The sequence below is a fragment of the Mytilus edulis genome, chromosome 7, assembly GCF_963676685.1.
Source record: "Mytilus edulis chromosome 7, xbMytEdul2.2, whole genome shotgun sequence".
NCBI classification, from domain to species: domain Eukaryota; kingdom Metazoa; phylum Mollusca; class Bivalvia; order Mytilida; family Mytilidae; genus Mytilus; species Mytilus edulis.
Genome location: NC_092350.1, coordinates 67,270,967 through 67,289,512, shown reverse-complemented (window position 1 = coordinate 67,289,512; position 18,546 = coordinate 67,270,967). Strand labels below are relative to the sequence as shown.

The 18,546-nt window shown below is 31.1% G+C and overlaps 1 protein-coding gene across 1 annotated transcript; it reads left to right on the top strand.

The window, feature by feature from the left end:
- The first annotated feature begins 534 nt into the window (after nucleotides 1-534).
- On the top strand, nucleotides 535-17,748 carry LOC139483356 (uncharacterized). The gene is made up of 11 exons (XM_071267381.1): nucleotides 535-666; nucleotides 3,086-3,252; nucleotides 3,700-4,023; nucleotides 5,877-5,980; nucleotides 6,370-6,538; nucleotides 7,445-7,505; nucleotides 13,481-13,536; nucleotides 14,463-14,786; nucleotides 15,207-15,310; nucleotides 15,978-16,146; nucleotides 17,440-17,748. Exons 1-11 carry the CDS (start codon nucleotides 623-625, stop codon nucleotides 17,550-17,552), a joined length of 1,635 nt encoding a protein of 544 aa, XP_071123482.1. The 5' UTR covers nucleotides 535-622; the 3' UTR covers nucleotides 17,553-17,748.
- The last annotated feature ends 798 nt before the right edge of the window (nucleotides 17,749-18,546 follow it).

Genomic DNA, 18,546 nt, shown 5'->3' with positions numbered 1-18,546 from the left:
AAAAATTGAACAAAACTAATGAACTCCGAAGAAAGTTCAAACCGGAAATTCGCTAATCAAATGGCAAAATCAAACACTCGAACACATCAACCGAATGGGTAAAAACTCATATTCCTAACGGTGCAGGCTTTTTGTTATGTAGAAATTTGTGAATTAAACTGGCTAGCTAAACCTTTCAGTTGTATGATAGTTGCATACCACTCCACCAAATTAACACTGATGTGTAAACAACCAAACAGACATAATAGTATAGGTAAAAATGTAAAAAATAGGGGTGCAAATAATATACTCTTTACTCTACTCTAATGCCAAACCTAGCTAAGAGTTGTTCCAAGTACCTTACTAATAGTTTTCATTAAACTCTTATTAACACCTGATGTAAAAGCACGTACAATGTTTAATTTCCATATCATAATGATTGTCAAGGGATTTCAATATAAAAACAATTTATACAAATCACACACATGAATATATTTATTTGGAATTATCAGTTTAACTTACAAAATCGACGTTCTAGAAAATGCCTTCCGTAACTGTAGTTTCATATACCTACATTTATAAACCTTCATAAATATCGTATCAATCATAAACATTATCTCTATACAGAAGTTAACAACTTATAATGGCGGATATACACGATGTTCCCCTAAAAATACATAACGAAAGGTAAAATTAATTAATAACTTCTTATTTGTTATTCTAATGAAAGGTTACCTGCTGTTCATTGTAAAATACATGTTTATCTGATCTATGAATAAACTCATCATAGATACCAGATATATGTTATATATTATAATAAAATACAACTTACATTTCAATATTAAGGATGAACACGAATGCGGCCACTTTCGTTTTACACGAAAACCGTCTAAAATTTAACTAAAATGCTAGAATTGTTAAGATTTCAGAGTAATTTAGCATGACTTAATGGTGCTAGTACCCGATGCATTGTATTGTTATAAACAGACCATATAAATGTAGTAGAAGCATTCTACTGTCCAATAAATAACTAAAAGTTGACATTTTAACAATTTTGTAAAACTGTTATATTTTGGGGCCAAAAAGGGGTCTTACTGGACCTACTCCTTTAGTATATACGCCAGACGCGCGTTTCGTCTACAAAGGACTCATCAGTGACGCTCGAATCCAAAAAAGTTAAAAAGGCCAAATAAAGTACAAAGTTGAAGAGCATTGAGGACCAATATTCCTAAATGTTTTGCCAAATACTGCTAAGGTAATCTATGCCTGAGGTAGAAAAGCCTTAGTATTTCAACAAATTCAAAAATTTGTAAACAGTAAATTTATCAATATAACCATATCAATGACAATTAATGTCAGCACAAAAGTGCTGACTACTGGGCTTGTGATACCCTCTTGGATAAAATCTCCACCAGCAGTGGCATCGACCCAGTGGTTGTAAATAAACTCATCATAGATACCAGGACTAATTTTGGTTACGTAACAATAAGAATATTTAAGCTTTTCAAACTTAATTTCTCGATCGTTGGCAGTTAATGTATATATAGGGTGCAGCAATTTAGCTTAAATGGGAATTACAGTTTTTCATATATACATTTTGGGGAAATTGTTTTCTCTATATAGGTATTGAATTTGTTACGGTTGCGTATTAAGGCAACAATAATTGGCTTGGGTCGAATTATGGTCATTCCTTTGTTTTCTTAGGACCGTAGGTAACATCTCTTTTCTAAGTTGGGCTTGGGGTGTATAAATTTGTAGCCCCGACTAGTCGGAATGGTCATATAAATTATGATGTCTTGTGTAGCAAAGAAGTTCTGGACGGCAAAACTATTTTTAAAAATCTTTGAAGGGTATACTAGGGACCTGTTACAAGGCTAAATCTATATCTTTATTCATTAATATTTTTTGTTACGTCTTGTGTACTATTATTTGTCTGTCTACTATTTTGTTTTTTTAGCCAGGTCGAGCTATGGGTTTCACTGTCCCTAGAGTATTGTTCGCCCCTCTTTCATTCTTATTTTAACTGTATTCCAGATCGTCTGATCTCTGTTTGGTAAACTATTATTTAAGTAGTAACCTATTTATATGTATGTGTGTTTGTTTCCGTCTTGTTCATCAACGAGATGTTTGCCACGAAACGGTTTTCAAAAAAACAACATAATTATCAATACAATGAATGAATTCAGCTTTGTCAATGATAGAAATTACTTTTTAATAAGTTTGTCCACAGTACTGTTTTTATGTCGCTTCACAAAAAAATCGTTAAAAATAAATATCTTCGTTAAATAATTTTAAAGATTATCTATAACAAATTTTGTTGAAATAAACATTGCGAGTATCTTTGATTTTCCGTTACGATCTAAAATTTGAAGTTCAATTTCCCAGGATGTTGCTAGCAAACTACAGCCGTGTGTGATATTATTAAAATTCTTTATACGAGTTTCGAATGAGTGTAGATAAAACGCTGAGGACTATTGTAAGTTACTAAACAATTGAAGCAGCTCTGCAATCTTTATATCAAAATATATTCAAAGTCATGTATTTTAGACCATTAGTAGACATCTACGACAACACGCTGAAAACAGAAAAAGCTATGCATTTTTTTAACGATGTAAACAAATTTAGTAAGAACCAAGGAGGACAAACGATGTTTATGGTCTTATAATATTGGCAAAGAAAATATCATTCATTTATCAGAACAAAAAGACTGCTAACTTTTGATTAAAAAAATTGTATAAATTTATGGTAACATAACGCGAATGTCATTACATTAGCAAAAAATACGTATGAGGAAACTGATTTTACCATTTGTTGAACTAGTAGAAAATATCCACCAGAACATACGAGTTTGTTTTTGCTGGTAAATGTTTTAAGGGGGGTTGCTCATTTGTTTTTGTTGTTATTGTTGTATTACATTTTATAGATTTTTGTTCGTCTTTATTTTCTGAATCATTGCTGTTTTTTCTCTCTAAGTATATTTGGTATATTTTTCCGACCAGAAACGTGTCACTCTGTACGTAAACTGATATTCTACATTGAAGTCTTTCAGAAACCCTAGAGACATCATGCTATTGTTTTTTTCTTAGCATGTTCTTATTTTTTTCAGCGTTACCGATTCCAATTTAGTGATTTATCCGTTTACTCGACTAGGAAACGAAACATTCATTTCAGGTCCCGCCATCAAGGAACATGGTATAGAGAAGAATTTTAAAACCATTCGAACCCTTAAAACAAAAGACACAGATATACTACTGTGTACTGCTATGAAATCAGGTTTTTATTTTTGTCTCATGTATTTTCTATATAAATAATTCAAATCTTCACAAATTTTGATGTATTGTAATTGGGGTTGTCTCTCAAATAGGCAGCATTTATAACAGACTTTACTTGTCCGCTCTATTTACAAAAAGAAACCACCTGATTCAAACAGTTGAAATTGTTGTATAAACAAGATACATTTTTATACGATTCAGGTTAATTTAATTCTATTCCTTCCGTTATTCGGTGTTAATGGGTGTTTACAGATAATATTAGACAGAAAGTGTCCAATCCCATATAATATGTTAATCAATTAGTTCCACTCCTCATAAACCATTTCTTTACATTGATGTACATCGATACCTTAATATATTTTTTTTAAATCTGGATTTTACTTTAATCTCGCCAACACTCAAAGATAAAGGGTTACAAAATAATTAAACTATTGTCTTTAATAAACAGGTACACACTGGTGCCATGAGATATTGTCCATGTTACTCTCTCATACAACAGAGTATAACACAAAAGGTGTTTTACATCACATGTTGTTAGACTTAGCTGCACACTTCTTCGATAAACTGGACGATATGGAGGATCCTAGACTATTCACAACACATTTGCCTTTACATCATTTACCAGATCATCATGTGAAAAATGGATATAAAATTATATACCTAAATAGAAACCCGAAAGATAGATGGGTTTCTAATTACACATTTCTTTATGGGAAGCTTGGAATACCTGACTGGACATGGAATAAATTCTTTGATAAAATGATCCTTAAAGGTACATTTATCACACTTTTTCTGTCGTCTAACTGAGTATAACAGTTGTGAAACAGCAACATTGTACTTGAAATCATCAGTATTGAAACATGAGGCTCTAGACAAAACATCGAGTGTACAGTTCCTCTAACCATGTTGCACACTTTATTGAAAATCAGGAAATGTGGTGACATGATTACATAAGAGACCACTCTCCTCCCTTCCGAGTTTAAATAACGAAAACTGAAAATGAACTATTCACCCTACGGTCTTTAACAATGGAAATCCAAGTTGATTTAAAAAAGTTATTAAAAAAATTAAGTGTACTATCTCTATTTTGTACGAAATTTCAAATCTTAGTCTTTTTTACCTAGATTAATTTGACAGCAATACACCAAACTACATAATGACCGGGAATATATATCTAAGATAGGTGCCATTTGTTGAAAATCCAAGTTGATTTGAAAAAGTTATAAAACAAATTAAAGTGTACTGCATTGTAACTCTATTTTGTCCGAAATTGCAAATCCCAGCCTTTTTTATTGGATTAATTTAATTCTTAAATTTGACAGCAATACACTTAACTACACAATGACCGGGGAGTCAGTAAGCTTAATATATATCTAAGATAGCTGCATAGTTTGATGAAAATCCAAGTTGATTTGAAAATAAAATGCCCATGCCTATCTGAATTTAATCATTTTTATTTTTACGTATTGTAAAATTAAATTCTGTCATTTCACAGCAATAAATTAAACTACCAAATAAGCTTGAATTTTGTAAAATCAATATTAAATTTAGTTAGATGGGCTGATTTACACCAGTCAAGACTAAATTTGAAGGTCAAGACTAGTCGAGACAGGTCAAGACTGGTTGAGACTGAGTCGAGACAGGATGAGACAGGTCAAAACTTGGTCGAGACCATTTCAGACTACACCAAGATCATCAAGTACTGAATCAGACTAATTAAGTAAAGTCAAGACCTAGTCGAGTACACTTAAGTACAGTTAAGTACAGTCGAGACAATGTCGAGTAAAATGTGTGCTCGATTTTACTGGTCGAGAACAAAAACTGGTCCATTCAGACTCTGGGCAGTTTGTAGTGTACAGAAAATGAAGTCACAACTTGTGTAGGAAAACGTGCATTGGACACATTACTTGGTTGTATGCTTAAGTTTCTAAGAACTAAGATTAGAAGTATTTACCAGTAAGAAGATAAGCTATTTTAACCTTTTAAAACAAAATCGTAGATGTTCAGATATCTTTATTCAAAATACTTAATTTTCGTTTTACTTACCATTAATATCTACGGACTTTCTTTATCGACCGCAATGTTACTTTTGCTACTTTATCATTATTTCTTAAAGTCATGTTTGGTTAAGCTAAGTTAAGGACTACATCCACCGACAATTGTATAAGATTGGTTGATTGGTCCAGAAGAGCATATTTCTTTCATGTTCAGGACGACAGTTTTATCAGAGTAAACTTACAATTCTCTTTTGACATGTTTGACCCTGATTCGACTTTAAACGTGATTATTTGATCCATTTAAAAAAAAAAATGCATTTTTTTGAAATTTTGCATCTCATCAGAAGCCTTAAAAGTCTTCTGTTAAAAATAGGTTAAAACATGTGCTTGTTTCCTCGTCGTTTTTGTTTAGTTTAATTATATTCTTGGTGTTATCTAGATTCAGACAAACATTACAGCATCTCTCTAAAAATAATATAGAGTTATATTTTAAACACGAATATACAAAATGAAGATTTCTTAAATGAATTTTATCTTTAAACTTTTAACAAAATGAAACATAAATCATACATCTATACATCTTTTAAGTCATTCAATAATTTTAAATTCCGAATTTGTTGCATTTCAGATGACTTACAAGGAGGTTGGTTCAACTTTACAAAGGGATTCGAAAAGGCGGCACAAGTTGAGACATCAAATATATTACCAGTTAAATATGAAGATTTGAAACTAGTAAGTGTCTGAACAACATTATTTGCATGCGTTTATCATGTTTATATAAATAGCTTGAACAGTTCTTATAACAAAATACAACAATATGCAGTTATTCAAACGCTGTCTTATACCAACAGGTGACGTAAATGACGATTCAATTTCTTAAATAAACTCATCAAAGAAACCAGGACTAAATTTTGTATATACGCCAGACGCGCGTTTCGTCTACAAAAGAAACATAGAATCTTTCGAAGTATAGTGATACATGTATGTCTTCTAGTGATAGAAATCCAGTTCAGTTTGTCGATCTAGTCGAACCAGGTTTCATATCTATTTGCAATTTACATGTTCTAATCACTATTTCGCATTTAATGATTACCACTGATGTATACATCTTTCTATTTTAGCATCCGTTCTCAACAATTAAGAGAATGGCTGAATTTATAGATGTTTCTTATACTGACGACATTATTAGAGAGATAATAGAAAAATGCAGTTTCGTTAACATTAAACAACACAAGTATGACTCCTCAAGAATGATTGATCCAAAACATAAATCGACATTATTCCGAAAAGGTGATTTTATAACAATAGATAAAAGTGATATCTTACATGTCTACTGGTTTTTGTATTAGGTTACTGTCATTTAAATTTCTGACTACGTTCTGTGTCACTCCAATGGTACATTTCTTAACTCATAATGGATTAGCTAGTAAATTTTCATAGGGAAACAAATATGAAAACGATAAATGTCATCTATAGTTAAACGGAAATTAAAACTCACCTATAGTCGCCGTCAGGTAATATTGCTAGAGGTTTTGTGTTCAATATGTTAAAACTAGATAAATCAATATGGTACCTCTTGCTTTAAACCCATCTATAAAAAGTTAGACAACATTGAGATTTGAGTACCAATGTAATTTGTAAATAATTCTTTTTTGAAACGTGTCAACAAAGAATCAATAACTGTTCTCTAAAGGTTGTTTATAAAATATTCCAATAACTGTGTACAATTATAATTATATCAAATATTTAGAATAATTGTGTACAATTGTACAGACAAGTTTCAAGAAAAGAAAATAAGATTGTTAACAGTATACTCTAGAACATCAGTCGAAGAACACCACAATCGTCTGAACTATTGTGTGATGTACTGCCTTTTCAATATTGCAGTTCATTTGATTAATCCGAACCAGGAAATGACGAACTATTCCAGAGAGTAAAAATTTTCATATTTTTGTTTAATCGTCATATACATGATTTTTAAAGTAATACTTTACAATTTTCCAGATTTAAGGAGACTCGAGGGTACACAAATTTCAGCAAAATTTAAAACATTTTTTGTTCTTACAAATTTTATTTATTATACTATAAGTTGTTTGTTTTTGTATGAAACACTCTTTCAAACCATAGCTATTTATAACAATACACGATCGCGTTAAATAATTGTTGTATTACCAGATTTTATTTAATATCCAACAGGTGTTATAGGCGACTGGAAGAACTGGTTTACTGTAGCACAGAATGAGAAATTTGATGAAATGTACAGAGAGGAAATGAAGGACTGTGATGTTAACTTTATATATGAACAATTATAATAATAATAATAATGGAATCGAGTATTGCTTTTTATTTTCATTTCGTTGAATTTTTTTTAAGTTGGGCCAAAATTATTTGCTAGTGAACTAACTCCTTTCAAAATAAAACTTGATCAGTATTCCATTATATAAGATGATTTTGTCAAAATTAGCAATTTCAACATGAAAAGGTAAAATCACAAAAATACAAGAAAAATCTAAAGCTCAAACAAATCAAACGAATGGATAATGGATAACAACTGTCGCATTTCTTACTTGGTACAGACATTTTCTTAAATGTATGTATTAAACAGTGGATTAAACCTGGTTTTTATTGCGAGCTAAACCTCTCACTTGTATGACATTCACTTGAAGTTTCGCGTCATACGAAACAAAGCAACAGGAAAAGGCATATTTTGTATGATAGTGCCTGACCCAAGTCCGGAACCTGTATTTAAGTGATTGTCGTTTGTTGATGTGTTTTATATTTGTTTTGTTATTTGTTTTTACAAAAATTAGGCCGTAAATGTCTCGTTTGACTTGTTTTACAATTTTGTCTTTTCGCGGCCTTTTATGTCTAAATGTGCAATGGGTTTTGCTCACGGTTGAAAACTATACGGTTACTTATAGCTGTTAATTTCTGTCTCATATGGTCTCTCGTTGAGAGTTGTCTCATTGGCAGTCATACATCTTCTTTTTTATTTAATATATCGACAAAGCACATTAATTTAGCGAAAATAAAAGAAAAGAATACAACATATTACCACAGATCAATTACACATCGACGGAATGTATAAGTACAAAACAAAGCATGTGGGAGACAAGTATTGATGAACAATTTTCGTCCCTTACTAGGGAGAGCCAAATAGTAGGTTATTATAATTAGAAATGTTTTATCATCAAAAACTATAAATTCTATCAATTGGTATGTTGAACATCAGTTATATTGAATCTTTCTTCTATAGTGGAGTTAAGAACCACTCATATTAAAATGGATTTAACTGTAAAATAAAAAAAAATCCATCCTTATATATGTTGATCATAGCAATGATAATAGGGCCAACATTTGAAAACATAACTGTGTATCCATCTCCCCTAATCAAAATTTTTCATTCATTCCGATATTTTTACACACACATTTATATCATTTTCATCTGTAAATATCAATTTAACTAACATAGTCGGCGTTCCACCTATTGCCTTTTGTAACAGTTATTTTACTCTGTACCTATATGTAGCTACATTTATTAACCTTTGTAATCATACACTCACATGTAAAATAATGATACTATAAATATTACCTGTACATAAGTAAGCAACTTAAAATGGTAGATGCACACGTTGTTCCACTAGAATTACATAACGAAAGGTAAAATGTATTGTTAAATACTTATATAATTATAATTCGTATGAAGGGCTTTCTGCTGTTCATAGCATAACAAAATGTTAACGTAAAAGATTTTCTGACATCTATACAATAAGAAAAGTTTAACATTTTTGATTAAGGTAGATCACAAGTATATATTTTTTGAGACAGAATTTTTTTATAATATGCCAAAATAAAGATTTTACTATGCTCTTTTCAAAAATTAAGTAAAAAGAATAGGTCACCGTGCTATTTTACAAGCTATGAGTCGTTGAAAATTGCCAAAATTTGGTTAGTTTGTTCATATAAAAACACATTATTGTGCATAAAAAAAATTCTATGAGATAGAATTTTGAAATAAATTGTGAGAAGAAAGGTTTTATAAGATGTTTTAAGAAAATAAAAAGAAAACATGGTGTCACCGAACTTATTTTCTTGCTACAAGTAAAAATAAAAAATTTCCCTATTAGCCCAGTATAAATTTTGTACTAAAAGATTTATCTCCCCTTAAATGGCTTGTTTGATTTTTTTTATTATTTTAAAACCAAAAAATTGATATTTGTTCAAATATTTTGTATAATACGATTAATTAACAAGTTTTCTTCAAATAGAAAAAACAGTCAAACTATTGAATTGCAAATCTGTGTCTAAATTTGCAGAGTTAGTCAAATAACTAGACCGATTTTGTACTGTAATTGTACAATCCAAGATGGCGGTATACCATCAATCTACCTTAAGGTTGCACTTTGTAAATACAGTTGTTTCTCAAAACACGCCTGTTTTGGGGAGATCTTAAATATTCATGGAAAACTAAGTTTGTTTACATACTGGTTCCCAGTTATGCTCTCTGTGTTCCATCTCACAGAGACATAACATGGGAATGTTACTACTGAATAAACATGTGCATATTGTTTACATTAAAATCTGTGGTAGGCTTTCATTTGAGGCAGGGGTAGTTAAGAAAATTAGTGTTAGTTTAAAAAAGAGGAACGAAAGATACCAAAGGGACAGTCAAACTCATAAATCCAAACAAACTGACAACGCCATGGCTAAAAATGAAAAAAGACAAACAGACAAACAAAAGTACAATTGACACAACATAGAAAACTAAAGAATAAACAACACGAATCCCACCAAAAAACTAGGGGTGATCTCAGGTGCTCCGGAAGGGTAAGCAGATCCTGTTCCACATGTGGCACCCGTCGTATTGCTTATGTGATAACAAATCCGGTTAAAAGTCTATTTCGGTAGGTATTTCGGTAGGTCACATTCATGAAAGGGAAGGGGATTGTAGTTACGACGTAAGGAACAAATCCGATATCATTTGTGAAGCTGTAATTCAATAACGGTCAACCAACTCATGATGGCGTCCGTAAAATTTACGAAGGGATGATTTCAACTTCACCATTTGGAACTCTTGGTTTAACAGCTTCCTTGTGAGCAGCAACCCTCTATCAAGAAAATAATGATAGGAAATGCAAGCACGGGAATATCGTATCAATTGGAAGATATATAGCCCGTATGCAGATGCTGCTGGAATGTTGCTACTTAGAAATGGAAAATTCACAATTAGAAAGCTGGAATCATCTCTTTTGTCGTAAAGTTTTGTTTTCAACCGACCCTCATTGTCAATTTATAGATATACTGAGCCTTACATATGATGACTCAGCATAAATTCACAGTTTACAGTATGTATTGTTTACTTAAAGTCCCGGATACAAAATTAATTCATAATATTTGCATATATGTAAGTTGAATTGTTAAGAAGTGTAATTATTTACTCTTCGCAGTCATTTAAACTCTGAGCAGTTCAGGGCATGCATTTAAACGTTGAAAATATGCCGCACAGCTCTATAAATTGACCTTTGAAAAAAAATGTGTTGCATATGAACTTTCAATTTTAGGATAAGATTTTTTCAAAACTTCATAGTAAAAGTGGTTTTAGCCGTAAAAGGAGTTACTATGGGATTGCATTGTCAATATTAACAGACATGCAACCTATATAGGGTGAAAAAGGGGAACATTCAGATTTTAACCAAATTTGCTTTATTTCACAGATTTTAACATGTTGAAAGAAATTAACTGAAATATGAAGTTTTATAAATATTTAATGAAGATTGGTACAATCCTGGGCCTTACATATGATGACTCAGCACAAATTCACAGTTTACAGTATACATAGTTTACTTAAAGTCCTGGATACAAAATTAATTCATAATATTTGCATATTTGTAAGTTAAATTGTTACGAAGAGCATATATTTACTCTTCGCAGTCATTGAAACTCATAGATCCTTCCTGAATATTATTTCTGGGGTATTTGTGTCCTTTCGATAACCCAAAAGTAAGCCGCAAAACCTAAATCTGCTTTTTTATCACCACGGTATAATAAATACAAGCTAGAAAAACAAAAGTATCTCAAGAAAAAATACAATAGTGTGTTCTATCCTGCATCTGTACTAAATATTCCAAATTGCCAAAAACAGCAGAAAGATTTAAGAAATTTGAGGCCCCAGGGGCAAAAAACATAAAAAAATTGCCACCCCTTGGGTCATAAAACAAATAATTTAACTTGTAAATGCTATGATTTTATGATTTTAAAGTTCTTGATATTGAAAACAATAACTATGCTTGGAAGTTATGCAAAAATCAGATGTTAGCGGTCATCTCTACAATATTTTAAGTGAATTTATATCTCAGACTGGTATCCACATACATACAACTATTGCAAATATGGCTTTGTTTGAACACTTCTAGTATGTATATTAGCTAAATTGTTTCAGATATATGGTTACAGATGATACTGTTGTGACAAGAATTTTAAATTGACCATTTGTGGCAGAAAATTTGTTCTTTAATTGACAAATAGGCATACAGTAAGATGTGGACTGGAGACAGGTGCTGGATTGGATACTTTTTATAATCTTGAATGTTGTAATGATTGACTGCTAAACATTACATTTATAGTACTCTGATATGCTTTCTATATGTTATCAAAACAGTTTTAAACGTACTAAATTATAATCCTGGTACCTTTGATAACTATTAAACAGGTTCTTAGCATTTTTTATCAGAAAATATGCAATAAGGGTAAGCTGGCAATAATCAAAGTCTTGTTTTCAAATTCTTTAAAAAAAATTGAAACAGGGGAGGGGGTATAAAATGTATAGTAAAGAAAAACTTAGAGTATACTCAGTGATTTCTTTAAGACTATAATTCTGATAAATGAGTATTAATGTGAGAAAACTGTTTTAAGAGAGTTTTCCATTTGAATAGTTGGTTGTATAGAATGCACTTTGTAAATACAGCTGTTTCTCAAAACACGCCTCTTTTGAAGAGATCTTGAATATTCATAGAAAATTAAGTTTGTTTACATAGTGGTTCCAAGTAATGCTTTCTGTGTTCCATCTCACAGAGACCTAACTTAGGAAGGTTACCAGTAAATAAACATGTGCATATTGTTTACATTGAAATATGTGGTAACCTTTCATTCAAAAGAGGAAGTTCAGGGCATATAAACGTTGAAAATATGCCCCACAGCCCTATATTTTGACCTTTGAAAAAAATTGTGGTGCATATGAACTTTTAATTCTAGGATAAGATTTTTTTTCAAAACTTCAGAGTAAAAGTGGCACAGTTTCAGCCGTAAAAGGAGTTCCTTTTTTTGGTTAAATTATTTGTAACATCTATTCTATGCACGTTTCTTATAAATTTGTGTATTTTATTCTTAATAACTCATATTTATCAATTGTTCATGCATTAAGAAAAAAAATCTTATACATTTATTAAATTGAAAATTGAAAATTGGTACTAATAATCTTCATACGTAATCAAACAAAATGTCGTTTTAAAAGCGAGGGGTCCATGAACTCGTTTTCAAGTTAAACCAATTTGAATGATAAAAATCAGCCGAACAATGCATCTTTTCCCGATATGTCAAAGTACGACGTCGCGAAAATATAAATTTACGTTTGCAGCGTCATTACCTCCCCTGTTACTGTATCATATGCCTTTAAAGTGGATTAAGACAATAAGGGTTGACTGAGATATGGAAGTATAGTAATTCCATATTTTTTTTCGACCTGCAGTAATACTCTTGTCAGAGTAGGTCACGAAATAAAAACATGAATAACAAATAATTATCGTTAAAATGCTGAGGACTATGGTTAGGTAATGTTCTATAAAAGCAGCTTTGGAAACAAGTGCATCGACAAACTTTTCTTTTAGAACATCATAGACACTAACGACAACACGAAAAGGGAACATGATGAATGTTTCACCAAATTGTACAAATAGTTATATATAACCATTGAAATGTATGTGTCAACGGGAGGACAAATGTATATTAAGGATGTACTTAGGTGATCTTAAGTAAAATTAAACAAATCAAGAAATTAAAATTGATACTTTAAGCTGAAACAGTATTCGTTAAGGATCAAATTAAGCTAAAAATATTGATCGGTCCTGGAACTCCTTTTCGGGATATTTGATTTCTAAAATATGGCGGGAAAAGGCTGAATCGGACTATTACCTTATATTTGCATTTGTATGATTTGGATCTCAGATCAAAATAAAGAAAATCAAGAATCTGTTTAAATTGTGTCAAACTGTTGTGTACCTCCATGAAATCAGGTTTTTATTTCTGCCAATCGTAATAATGAATCATGTGCATCACGTACAAACAAAAATGAAATATCAAAGTAAAGTTGATGATTCTTATAATAGGTTTTTTTATAAACAATTATTTATAATCTATATGAAAAGGAAAAAAATATCACAAATTGTTTGCGTTTTCTCAAAGAGGAATCATTTATGTTTTTGTTTTTACTATATGTTCTTGTTTTTTATTTATGTTTTTTTTTTCAATTTTAGAAAGATTAAGAAAGGAGCGTGTAATATACGCAACTACTTACTTAATACGATAAATACGGTAAAGTGATGAAATGCATTGCTGTATTATAGTTGAGGGGTTTATAAGAGATGATAGAACTATCGTCTTTAGTATAATGTACAACGCATCTGGTCTGTTGAATATTTACATAGTACTTCGGTTAGGAGTCTTGAGAAAATCAGAATTTGTAACGATAGATGTTTTTAACAATTATCACTGTCAGAAATTTTGAAATATTTGCAAAGTTAGCTAATATTTTATTGTGTTTTGTGTTTATATCCTAATTTTTCAGATGAAATCGGTATTTGGTGGGTTTTTGTGTTGTCCTTTACTTTTTGGTGTTGTGTTTAAATACTTATGATTACAAATTTGAAAACATCACATCGATATTTTGAGACTCTTTTTAATATAATTTGACAATCTTAATGATAGTATAGGTAAATTATATTTTAAAAAGTCTCACATTTGTTTGGTATTTGAAGTGCAAGTCTGAATATTTTCATTGTGCCATTGTGCGTATGTGTCCATCAATTATGAAAACTAGATATGAATCAATTTCCTCTGCTGTTTTCTTAATATAAAATTAAAGTTTTGTATAAATTTGCACCTTAGATGTGATCCAGCAAACGCATGTACATAGAGTTCATCAAATGTGTGTTTTTTATAGGTACACACTGGTGCCATGAGATATTGTCCATGTTACTCTCTCAGTCTGTAGAATATAACACAAAAGGTTCTTTACATCACATGTATTTGGAATTTGCTTCTTATTTCATGGATAAGTTAGATGAAGTAGATGACCCTAGACTATTTACAATACATTTCCCTTTACATCATTTACCAACTCATCATGTGAAAAATGGATACAAAATGATATATCTGAATCGAAATCCGAAAGATAGATGGGTTTCTAATTACACCGTTCTCCATGGAAAGCTCGGAATTCCCGACTGGACGTGGGATGAATTCTTTGACAATATGATCCTTCAAGGTACACGTACGACACTTGTAGTCTTTATTCATCATAGAAATGCTGGAATTGCTGCATTTTACTTGAAATCAATGATATTTTTACTAAGGATGTGTCAGCACGGAGTGTCAAGTACCTCTGCACATCGTTTAAAAAACAGAAGATTGAGTGTGATAACCATTAAAACAATTTCCCGTCTGAGTTGAAATGACATAGTAAAACTATCTCAGGTGACCTTACGTATTCAAAAGTTGAATAGCTATTAATAGACACCTGTAAAAGTCCCATTTATGAAAAACGTAAAATAATTCAAACGGACAAAAATAACAGCAACCTTAATAAATAATCAACGAAAATCACCATTGATTCAGTAACACATTCATGTTTTTTTTAAATCAATTAATAATTATGAATTTTAAATTTAAAATTAAATCTTTTCAGACGATTTATATGGAGGTTGGTTCAACTATACAAGGGAGTTTGAAAAGGCGGCACACATTAAAACAGCAAATATACTACCAATTAAATATGAAGATTTGAAATCAGTAAGTGTGCAAACAACTATATTACATACTATCATGATAAACTTGAAAAGTCCTAAGAATTTAAATTACCAACATTTAGTTAGTCGATTTATAGATGCATTACTTGACATTTGTTTTCTTCTAAAAATTTAGAATCTTTTGAGGTAGCGTAATATTTTCGAAAATTTATTCCGGTCATAGACTTCATTGAAATTACAATAAGAAGGATTCAGTTATGTTATGAAAATAGATAATTGTAATTATGACACCAAATAATATTAATTTAAATATATATACATCTCATAAGAATCCCCATGGGTGTTGCAGGCACCTTACGTTTGTAAATCACTGGTATTCGTAAACCTTAAAAATATGATGAACCTCGTTAAATTCCCATTTGCGACATTTTAACTAACGTGATCCTTTATATTTGCCGAACACAAATATGAATAATAGAGCAAGCTAATAATACTTTTTTTTCGTTTTAAGGTTGTTCGATCCTCCTGTTGAATGTTATGCCGATATTCGGAATCTTTTGCTTTTATCAATGTAGTGCCATTAAAATTTTGCTACAAAACCCTCAAAATTAAAAGAAGAAATGAAAATCTTGTAAAATTATAGTTCCTTTTCACAGCTTCAAAAGATAATGGTACTCTTAATAAAAAATGTCGTCATCTCTATGTTTCAGCATCCGTTCTCAACGATTAAAAAAATGGCCGATTTTATAAATGTCTCGCAAACTGACGATTTCATTAGAGAAATAATAGAGAAGTGCAGTTTTGATAATATCAAAAAGCACAAGTATGATTCAACAAGAATAATTGACCCCAAACAACAATCTACATTATTCCGGAAAGGTAATTTTATAGCAATAGATAAAATGACTTCTTATATGTCTATTGGTCATTTGTATTTGGTTACTGTCATTTTGACTTTTATTAAAAACTGTATTTTTAAGATATACGAAATGAAAATTTGGCTGAAAATGATTCTTTTAAGATTTTTAAAGAACACGTAGTCTATACAAATCTATAAAAACAGATTTAATTAAAGAATTTCACAAATGGCTTTTTAAACTATATAAAATTGAGACAGGAAATGTGGAATGTGTCAAAGTGACAACAACCCGACCATAGAGCAGACAACAGCCGAAGGCCACCAACGGGTCTTCAATGTAGCGAGAAACTCCGGCACTCGTAGGCGTCTTCTAGATGACCTCTTAAAAAATATGTACACTAGTACAGTGATAATGGACGTCACATTAAACTCCGAATTATACACAAGAAACTAAAATTAAAAATCACACAAGACTAACTTGGGACAGGCACAAAATTGCGGCGGGGTGAAACATGTTTATGAGATCTCAACACTCCCCCTAGACCTCTAGCCAATGAAGAAAAGTAAACGCACATTAAAATTCAGTTCAAGAGAAGTCCGAGTGCGATGTCAGAAGATGTAACAAAAGAAAATAAATAAAATGGTAATAATACATAAATAACAACAGACTACTAGCAGTTAACTGACATGCCAGCTCCAGACCTCAATTAAACTGATTGAAAGATAATGTCTTATATGAATATCAGGCACAATCCTTCCCGTTAGGGGTTTAGTATCACACTATCATAAAATATGTGAGAAGAACATAACTCGTGTCATGCCAACAACTGTTATAACTGTTTTTTTAAATAAAGATGTTTAGTTCCAATGCAAAGACTATATGTTATAAAAATAAATGAAGGGAAACGTAGGGTTTACCAAGTATATTTATTTTAAAGGCACCTCCTAGATAAAATTAGATGATATTGAATATCTAACATCCTTAACTCACGTTTGACCTTTTTCTGCGATAATACCAATAACCTAGGCTTTTTAAGCAATACCTGATCATGGTAAGAATTAATTATAGTTGGTAATATACTGTGGACTCATTTATTTTCGTGGGTATCAATTTTTGAGGAATGCTGAAAACTTACATTTTCATGGATATTTGTTTTCGTGGTTTTGCCGATCTCTGTATACAGAGCCTATTGAAAATAAGTAATTCGTTGCACATTTGAATTCGTGGTTCACCTGTACCCACGAAACCCACGAAAATTGTAATCCAACGAATTATAATGAATCCACAGTAATATTCACTTTTATGGTTTTAGGTGTTATAGGCGATTGGAAGAATTGGTTTACTGTAGCACAAAATGAAAAGTTTGATAAAATATACGAAGAGAAAATGAAGGACTGTGATGTAGACTTTATCTATGAACAATAATAATGAAATTGATTATCGTTTTGTTTCTGTTTATTTTATCGTAGTGTTGCCGTAATTGGCTGGTAAGCAGTAATTATCACACACATGATAAGACAATTTCTTTGTAACAACTGTTAATATCATGAGTATAATTCAACTGTATAAGTCAATATACAAATCGGTCCAAGAGTTTGTATGATATAATGTATAGCTGTCACTGGGTTTTCTCCTTTTCTAGAATTTATACTATGTTCGAAGTCCGTTTGGCTCTGTAGGATGTATAAATTCGTAGATACGAAGTCGAAGTCATATACGTCTACAAATAAAAACAAAACGTATGCGTTTACAGTTCATGTCAGAATAAATAACATTATTTGATAGTAAGGATGATTTTATAATTGGATATAGCTCTCAACTTATCAAACAAATCAGAAATTACTTAAACAGATTATTAGGTATAATTTATGTAGGGACTACTTTAAAAAGACATCATTTTAGTCAATCATCAAGACTTTTCGTTATTGGCGACTCTATTTCTATTGTGTTTATTCATGTTATTATGAAATGCATTCTGGAAAATAGTATGTCTTTTTTTGTTTTGATATGTCATACATCAACAACAGGATACTTTTTAGGATGTTTGTTTCTTTGCTACACGTAACTTATACATAAAACATGCTTGGGAATATAATTAAATGCCGGAAGGATAACACAAGAATGTTTTACAAATTAAAATGTGGTTACCAGGAGTAGTCTTAAAGACACTGTCCAACTTGTATCTCTCAGTGTTCTTGTATAGCTCGAACTTCGCTTTCTTTCATAATATTATTTGAATTAAGTCATATCTCGTCCTGGTTTTCCTAATCCTTTCACGATTATGACATCATAGAAAGTAACTTCTCATCGAATTTTACCTGCCTTAAGCAAAACAGTGGAAGCCCCTTCGGAGACAGGATCTACTTTATCTTCATGAGCATAGGCGGTCACCCCGTTTCTAAATGGGGTTCGTGTTGCT